Below are 8,980 nucleotides of genomic sequence, written 5' to 3'. Positions count from 1 at the left end.
AATAGATGCTGTTAGAGGAAGAGATGGTTTTCAATTGCTCTTCAGTGGCTTAGAGAAGAAGAATCTCAATGGTAGCCATTATTGACTGAATAATATCAAAAGTCTTCCCTCTTGTCCTAGATTTTTACAAGTCTTTGTGTTCTTTAATAGTTTTAAGAGAAGAGAAAGTGTCTTTACAAACAAACTGAGCTGGACTTTTCACTATCTGGGCGGGTAGATCCTGAGCCAGATTAAATTTCAAGAAATGTGATATTTTTTTAATTCTAGTGTTGTAGACAAATTCACATCAATGACTAATAGACTATTTGATTTTTTGCTAAAAGTATTTTAACTGTAAGATTGCACTAAATCTCCATTTATTGATTCTAGTTAGACAGAATTTACTATAGGATAAGTATATTTTATCTTTAATCAAATAAAACAATTCCAGTTACATATGGCAGCAAAGAGGCATCTCTGTCATCTTGAAAATGCAGTCTCTTGGCATAAAGGGAGAAAGTGACGATTACTTGATATAAACATAATTCATCCTGGCAAAAGAAACTCCAAGCTTTGGTCCTTCATCCTTTGAACCATAACAGAATTATGTACCACCAGAATTATATACCACCCTTATGTAGTATAGTCTGTAACTAAAGTGTTCACATTTGAAGCACAGCATGGTGCTACAATGAATGTAGAATTCCTTTGTATGATAATTTTCCAAGTCGAAAAGAATTCATAGGCATAAGAGAATGCTTACTTTAGTGCATTTGGAACTTTTATTTGATTTGTAGTATTCTTTAGATTAAAGTCAAATTGAAAAGGCTTTATATGATTAAATTCTGCCTGATTTTTTTCAAAGAGGCTATTCAGTGAAGTATTACTAATGGTCACTTAATCATCCAACTAAGGCACAGGTAGAGTAATGTGGAAAGTAAAGTAGTTTGCTCTAGTTTACTCTATTCATGTAAAAGTAAGTGGAAATCTTAACATTCCTAACTTAGTTCTCATCTCTACTATTATTAATGTCTGTTTTCTCGCCCACAGTTTAAATGAGCATATATGCACCTTTATCTTTTGAGGTAATTTTCTCTTCCCCCCACTGAAATGAAAACATTTTATTGAAAAGTAAAAGGAAAATTTAGCTGACATAACATATTAATTCCAGTTTAACTTACTAAACTATTTTTAATATAAATTCTTTATTGTTTAAAGTATGACATGTCTCCTTTTTCCCCCATTGACCTCTCCCCTACCATTCCTAACCTCCAGCACATGCTCTCACCCTCCTACTATCTGTGTCCATGGGTTATGTTTATATGGATGCCTATAAATCCTTTGGTTGATCTCATCACTGCTTCCCTCCCTGCCTTTCCTCTGAAGTTTGACAGTCTGTTCAATGCTTCAAGTCTCTGGATCTATTTTTGTTCATCAGTTTATATTGTTCATTATATTCCACCAATGAGTGAGATATGATATCTTTCTTCTACTGGCTTATTTTGCTTAGCATAATGCTCTCCATGTCCATCTATGCTGTTGCAAATGGTAAGAGTTTTGTTGTTTGTTTGTTTTGTTTTGTTTTGTTTTTTTACAGCAGCGTAGTGTTCCATTGTATAGATATATGACAATTTTTTAATCCACTCAGCTGCTGATGGGCACTTAGGCTATTTCCAAATCTTAGCTATTGTAAATGAGCTGCTATGAACATAGTAGTGCATGTATCCTTTCTGATTGGTGTTTTTGGTTTCTTGGGATATATTCCTAGAAGTGGTATTAGTGAGGCAAATGGAAATTCCATTTTTAATTGTTTGAGGAAACTTCATATGGTTTTCCACAGTGGCTGCACCAGTCTGCATTCCCACCAGCAATGTAAGAGGGTTCCTTTTTTTCTCACATCCTTTCCAGCACTTGTTGTTTATTGATTTGTTGATGATAGACATTCTGACAGGTGAGAGATGGTACCTCATTGACCTTTCTATTTGCATCTCTCAGATGATGAGTGACTTTGAGCATGTTTTCATAGGACTTTTGGCCTTCCATATGTTCTCTTTCAAAAAGTATCTATTTAGGTCCTTTGCTTACCTTTTTATTGGATTGTTTATATTCTTCTGTTTAGTTGTATATGTTCCCTGTAAAATTTGGAGATTAAATCCTTATGGGTGATAACATTGGCAAATATGTTCTCCCATACAGTGGGCTTTCTTGTTGTTCTGTTGATGTTTTATTTACTGTGCAGAAGCCTTTTATTTTAATGTAATCCCATCTGTTTATTTCCCTGTCTCTCTCTGGCAGCCTTTAAGATTCTTACTTGTTGTTGAATCAGCCTGCAGACTGAAGGGTCCTGGGTTCGATTCTGGTCAAGGGTATGTGCCTTGGTTGCGGGTACATCTTCGGTGGGGGGGATGCAGGAGGCAGCTGATTGATGTTTTTCTCCCATTGATGTTTCTAATTCTCTATCCCTCTCTCCATCTCTCTTCTTCTCTGTGAAAAATCAATAAAATATATTTTAAAAATATATATTTAAAAAATTATGAACAACAAATATGTAACTATCAACAAGTGAATCTAAAAACCAAGGTAATTAAAAAACCTGATGAACAATATTAACTGTTGAATATAATAGAATCAGAGGTATGGAAGGGGAGTGGACTGACGATTCTCAGGGAAAAGAGTGGGGGGTGAGGGAAGAGACTGAACATAAACTGTGCACCTATGGATGAGGACAATGGGGAGTGGGGAAAGGGCAGAGGGTAGAGTGGGAACCTGGTGGAAGGGGAAAAAAAAGGAGGAACTTTTGTAATAATATGAACAATAAAGATTTATATATATAAAAAATGACATGATTCATGTGACTGCTAATAATTTACATATCACTGCATGTGGTAGCTGCTTGAAAACAAGTGGCCTTGAAGAAGCATAGCTGTGTTTCACAGCAAAACTCATCAGAGTTTGGTATGCTCTGTGCCTTTGTGGGGTGGCTGTTTGCAGGAGGATGCTGTCCCTTCCTGTGGGGGCAGCTGTAGAGATGAGGACACAGTGCTGTGTGTGACAGCTGGCCGCAGGTCACAATGGACAGCCGAAGCTTACAGGTGGCTAGTGAGAGGCTGTGGCCTGGACCAAGGCAGAGGTGCTGGGGAGGACATGCAGCGGTCTTAGTGAAAGATGGACCTGGGTGGCAGCATGATGCTGCGGCAGGGCAGCCATGTGCTGCCCATGTTCCGGGGCTCCGTGGGGAAGCTGCAGCGGCAGCTGGGCAAGGGCGAGTTCGCCATGTTCAAGGACATTCTCATGTTTGAGAGTGACTTCATCCAGATCAACAAAAGAGGAGAAGTGGTCGGCATGCACAACAATGCAGGGATGGTCACCGTGGGCATCGCATACACCAGCCCTGACCTCACAATACCTGATGTCATGCTGCTGGCACGACCAGCTGTGAGCTGTGTGGACTGCACGGGGCATGACCGACGCACACATGGCAAGGGCCTCAAGTCAGCGAAGATCTTGGAGCTGACCAGGCTGCTTCCTTTGAGGCTTGTCAAGCTGTCCATCCACAGCCATGAGAACAAACAGCTCCACTTGAAGCTGGCCAGTGGCAGCTCTTTTTACCTACAATTAAACTCCCCTTCAAAAGCAAAAGAAGATCTGTTTGCACTCTGGGAAGACCTGGTGTTCTTCCTGAGACCGCCCATGGAGGCTTACAGCGGTACCCAGGCCATACCAGCTTGTGACATGATGGACATACTTATGTTCCAGGCAGAGGACAGAAAGAGCCCAGCTGTACGTTTTTGAGGAAACTCAGAGAGGGGCCCGGGTGCTTTGGGAGGGCAACTGAAGGCTTTTGGGCTGCTCTCCTGGGCTGACCGGGGAAACATTGCATGTAGAAGGACTCTGGCCAGAGGAGTCACTATGTAGAGGCCTTGCCACATTTGGGGTGGGGACGGGAGGGAGGGGCACGAATGCTTCTGAATATTCCTGATTTCTTAAATGTCAGCTCCTCTGACCGCATTGCTGATGTTACATTCAGTGGCCAGATTATTATGATCTCTGAACGCATAATAATCTGGCCACTCAGTTTATATCCTATATAATAAAAGGCTAATATTGTCCCCTTGACCAGGAGTTTGACCAACAGGCAGGCCGGTCAACTGCCCATGTCCTCTTCCCTGGCCAGGCTGGCCAGATTCCACCCATGCACGAATTCATGCACCAGGCCTCTAGTGTGTGTGTGTATGTATGTGTGTGTGTATATATATATATATATATATATATATATATATATATATATACCGAGTGGCCAGATTATTATGCATTTAGAAATCATAATAATCTGGCCACTCAGTGTATAATGCTGCCAATTAGCATCTGTTCTGTAACACATACTGCTATGGACTCAGGCAGTCTGATCTGTTGTGGGACATTTTTAACTATGAGGAAGCCCTTTCTTTATTTGCACCATGAACTAATTTTTGAATAAATCTGTGGCATTGTAGCATGCTTTACACACAGGTGCACAATTTGTTAGTAGCTATCAGAATGTAAAATGGCCATAGCTTTTGCCTAGCAGTCTCCCTTTAGGGATCTTTTTTTTTTTTTTTTTAGAAATGCTAAGAGAAGTGCATATAATAAAAGTGTGAGGATGTTCCCTGGTGAGTCACACGAGTGTTCTCTCCAAACAAAGCTGCAGTGACCCTTGTGGGGATGCTAGAGGGGGTTCTTGCATTTCTGAGAGAATGAACTTGGTGACAGCCCTATCTAGTCTCACTTCTTTTCTTCTCTATTTCCCTGTTTCTCCTCTCGGCACAGGCCATGGATTTCCATGGAGAAGGTGCCCAAGACCAGGTCAGCATCAGAAGCCTTCACGTGGTCACTGAGGTGTCTGGGGCCACCTCTCTTGCTTATGCTGGTGGGGAAGGAGTCCGACAATATGCTTCATGGGACAACTTGGTGCTTAAGGACACACTGTCTTTCCTAACCCTGGCACCGGCAGGGCCTGACCCGGCGGCAGTACCAGAGACAGCGTCAGTAAAACCCGAGGGCAGTGTGAGTTCGGTTGCAGGAGGGGAGATGACCAGCAGACCTGTTACAGAGACCTTGGAAGGTCCAGGAGCTGGGCCCTTCGTCTCAGCCTGCCAGAGCAAAGACAATGAAGACCAGAGTGAAGAGAATGGAGACCAGAGAGTCTCCCAATGCCAAGCTGAAGCCCTTAAGAAGGAAAATGAAAAGGAGAAAATTCCCACCAAAAAGCCCTCCCATTCTGGTAGGAAGTGGAAGGACAAATCAATTCCAAGATCCCATGGAACTACTCAGGGAGATCAAAAGAAGAAGCACCAGAGCAGCACAAGGGGCAAAGGGCATGGCTCTTCCCCCCAGGAACACAGCGACCTCAGTGCCACCCAGAAGAGGTCTAGGTCATCTCAAAAGTCAAAAAGGAGATGATCTAGAACTAGTTTGGGGAGGGGTGTCATAATCCAGAGATCTGTTCCTCCTCCCTTCCCCATTCTGCAGCTCTCCCAAGTCTAGGAGGGAACACTCTAGCCATTCATGGGACGTGTGCATATCAACTTGAATGGATCTCCAATGTTATCATCCACCCACCCCTTTCAAGATGGGAAAACAGCTTTTTTGAAGTGGGCCAACTCTTTCATTTCTTGAAACTATATATCCCTTAAAAAATAAAGAATTTATAAATTGGCCTGATATGGCCTCAAAGAAATTCCAGTCTGGTTCCCTTCTCCCTATCTAAGTTGAAGTGAGCATGTGGTTGCTAGTATATGCTTGGCTGTTTGGGCAAGAAAATCAAAATGCCCAGTTTGGTATGCTTGCAGGTATTATCGTACATCAGATTGCAATATGTTGAGCTTGCCAATGTGTGAAAAATGACTATCTCTCAAGTAATAATTTGTGTCCAGAGATTTTAGTTGATTTCGAATGGTCCACTTGTCTAGAGTACTTGTTTTTCCCCCCAAATATTGTTTGTCCTGCACAACTGTGTGTTTGAAGAGGTAACTCTGCCTTGATTATTAGTATGTATAGAGTGGTACATTTGTTTGGCATTTTAGCACTGGCCATACTCTTTGATTTACTACCACTTCCCCCATCCTAAAAAGTTTTAATCATGGCCTGTCCTTCTAGCTGGTAATGTGACCCAAAGCAAACATGTTGTTGGTCTTGCTGGGATGCAGTTTCTCAATGCTCCAGCATGATCCCTGTGCAGATGTCAGGCCATCGGAAGCATCTCGGCCACAAGAGATGGCGAGTCCATAACTATACCCTATCATAACGGTAGACTACTTGCCACAGTTCTGAAGCACACAGTACTCCATAGGGAAGGCCTCCATTAATTCTGCCCTCGAGGGTCTCACATTCTAAACTCTCATCCTCTCATTGGAGTTCTACCCAAGATTGGGGGTTTCTAAACAACTTTCAGCCCAATAGCTCCCTGTGGCCTCTGCATCTGCCCATGGTGAGGGCTTATATGAGGCTGGAAATCAGGCTTTTCCAGAGGGAGTATTAAACCAGGTCAGATAATTTGGGCTTCACACCCATTTTCCCCATTGGAAGGATATCTGACCTTGAATCTAACACTTAACCACTCTAAATGTTAGGAATGGTAGTCTATAATAATAAAAGCATAATGTGCTAATTAGTCCAGAATCTTTTTTTTTTTAACCTTTCAAATCCCCTTTTATTTTCTTTTTTTCCCTCCTCACACACAGAACTTCTCCCCACAAGTTTCTTGCAGTTGTGAAGTCACTTCATGTTGGTCAGGTACCATTTTACCCCTAAAACTTGGTTGGCATCAATATATGACAGTTAACCAGTGTTAAATCTATAAAATATTGTATTTACATGGCACAGCACATTAAGTTTTAGACACTTGGCAATTAAACCAAATAAAAAAATAGGACAAGACCCACATGTTCAGAATCAGGTGTTCACAGTCCCCGTCTGACGACTGTACAATGTTCCAAAGGCAGCAGAGCAACAGGCAGTAACTTCAGAGGACACTGAACACAAGACCAGGAAGCACATTATGTCACCGCAGTGTCATGTACCACCCACCTCTCAGGTGGTGTCATATGTCAGGTCTGGCTGATGCAAAATAAAGACAGACAACTGCGGACATATTGTGGACATATTCTGTGGACATATTCTAACTCCTACTATGCTTGCATTGTGGTTTTGAAAGCAACTCGTCCTAAAAACTTGTCACGATCATCATAGTTTTTCAGGTTTTTTGATCCAACAATCTTGCACTCGACTGTTACTTCTTTTGGAGTACTGCTAGCAGTATAGTTGAACTGGACAGCAACTAATGGCTGTAGATAACTCGCATGCAGTTTTTCCCCATAATATGGAAAATATTTTAAGTCTATGTTTCCCTCAGAAGGATAAACTGGTAGAGTTGTTGTGTTTTCGCCCTTAGAATTACCAGTGCATTCTGTTGCTGGTTTTCCTTGAGGCTTTAATCCAATTATTCTGTTCATTTTCACAAGAATACAAGGGTGTCCTTGGGAGTAGCCGAAGTCAGGATTGCTCTCCCTGCTGCATGCTCCAAGTAAGGCGAGAGGAAACTGACATGCTGCATAGACTGGGAGCTTCTGTTCAAAGAGGGCTCCGTCCTGGCAGTTTTTGACATTCTTCTGTGCTTCTGAAATATAAGACCTTCTTAAGGTCTTCAATATATCCTTTATAGAACTCTCTTTCAGATACACTAAATGAATATTCCAACGCTGTCACTGGTTTTGGAAAAACCGTAAATCCTGGACTAGAAATCTGGTCTCGATATTTTGGAACTTCATCATTCAGAGTCTGAAGCATAACCCACATTGTGAATGTGAAGAGTGCAGCCAGGAACCCATAAAAGACTAGGCAGAAGAGCGAGATCAAACCCCAGCTCTTGGCGGTGCGCCCCAGGCAGGCTCCGGTGGTCGGGTTGTAGAGGAAGAGCTTCCACTGGGCCAGGCTCTGTTGGAAGGACTTCTTGTCTTTCTTCGTCATGGTGTGCACGCCGAGGGCGAGGGGAGTGGCTGCCGCGGGGTGGAGGCGGCGAGCCAGAATCTTTCTAAATGACCAAAGCTGGGGATGCAAGGGAAGCCTGGGTCCCAGGTGTCAGAGGGAAGCCAGTGTTAGCAGCTGGGGAAAGGAAAGTTGGGGGAAGGAAGGCCTACTCTTACATGAATTTTGTGCATCAGGCCTCTAGTAATAATAATAACAGTAATATAGGGTGTTGTAAAGGTCAGTCTTGAGTTCAATTAGTCACAGTGCACAGTTCCCAAAATCCTTGGGTGCCACCAGGAACACAATTCAAGCGCAGGGGTTATTCAGGCACCAGAGGAGTGTCAAGAGATCTGGTAGCTGCTTCAGAGCCCCATGTTGGGTGCCATGGAATGTCCAATTCAAAGTCCAACGGGAACCTCAGTTTGGTATACAGTGGAGAAAGGAAGTTCAATTAATATGAACAGCTCCTCAGCCTTGAGTCAGCTGTGGGGCCAGGCCCCCATCAACCAGCAGCTCACTGCTGTGCTCCAGAGCGCCGGGTGCTTCTGCTGTGTTGCAGCAAGGCCACTTCCGTGGCCCAGTGCCCTGGGAAACGCAGTCACCTGTCCTCACCTTCAGTGGAAAGTACACTCTGGGTAATTTCCAATGAAGGAGAAATAAAGCTATCCTGCTTAACATGTTTTCCTCTCCACTTGGAATTTTTTTATTCCATCATTTTTTAATTTGAAAATAGGTCATGAGTACCTTTTTCAAGAAAAGACATTAAACTAGTTGTTTGGGGAAACAAAATCAATAATACGGAAGCCAAAACATAGTCTAAAGCAGTGGTATGCACAGGATGGGCAAGGACAAGCTTCATTAGCATGAGTCTGGGACTTGAAATGCAAAATCAGGCCCCAAACTTCACCCAACAATCTATGTTTTAACAACCCCTCCTGTGATTCTGATTTACATGCAGGTTTGAGAACCAGTGGTCTAAGGAAAGTAAGAAAACCCA

General features: G+C 42.8%; 2 protein-coding genes across 2 annotated transcripts; one reads left to right on the top strand and one right to left on the bottom strand.

The window, feature by feature from the left end:
* Nucleotides 1-3,144: 3,144 nt before the first annotated feature.
* Nucleotides 3,145-5,418, top strand: LOC118729534 (protein FAM71C). The gene is made up of 2 exons (XM_036457046.1): nucleotides 3,145-3,759; nucleotides 4,786-5,418. The coding sequence occupies exons 1-2, from the start codon at nucleotides 3,145-3,147 to the stop codon at nucleotides 5,416-5,418; spliced, it is 1,248 nt and encodes a 415-aa protein (XP_036312939.1).
* A 1,705-nt stretch (nucleotides 5,419-7,123) lies between these two features.
* LOC118729081 (sodium/potassium-transporting ATPase subunit beta-3-like) lies at nucleotides 7,124-8,006 on the bottom strand. The gene is given in 2 exon segments (XM_036456334.2): nucleotides 7,124-7,647; nucleotides 7,649-8,006. Coding segments are annotated over 2 exon segments (837 nt in total). The 5' UTR covers nucleotides 7,984-8,006; the 3' UTR covers nucleotides 7,124-7,145.
* Nucleotides 8,007-8,980: the final 974 nt, after the last annotated feature.

The sequence above is a fragment of the Pipistrellus kuhlii genome, unplaced genomic scaffold (assembly GCF_014108245.1).
Source record: "Pipistrellus kuhlii isolate mPipKuh1 unplaced genomic scaffold, mPipKuh1.p scaffold_m20_p_3, whole genome shotgun sequence".
Classification (NCBI taxonomy): Eukaryota; Metazoa; Chordata; class Mammalia; order Chiroptera; family Vespertilionidae; genus Pipistrellus; species Pipistrellus kuhlii.
The sequence above is the reverse complement of the archived record's forward strand: the minus strand, read 5'-3'. Positions and strand labels throughout refer to the sequence as shown.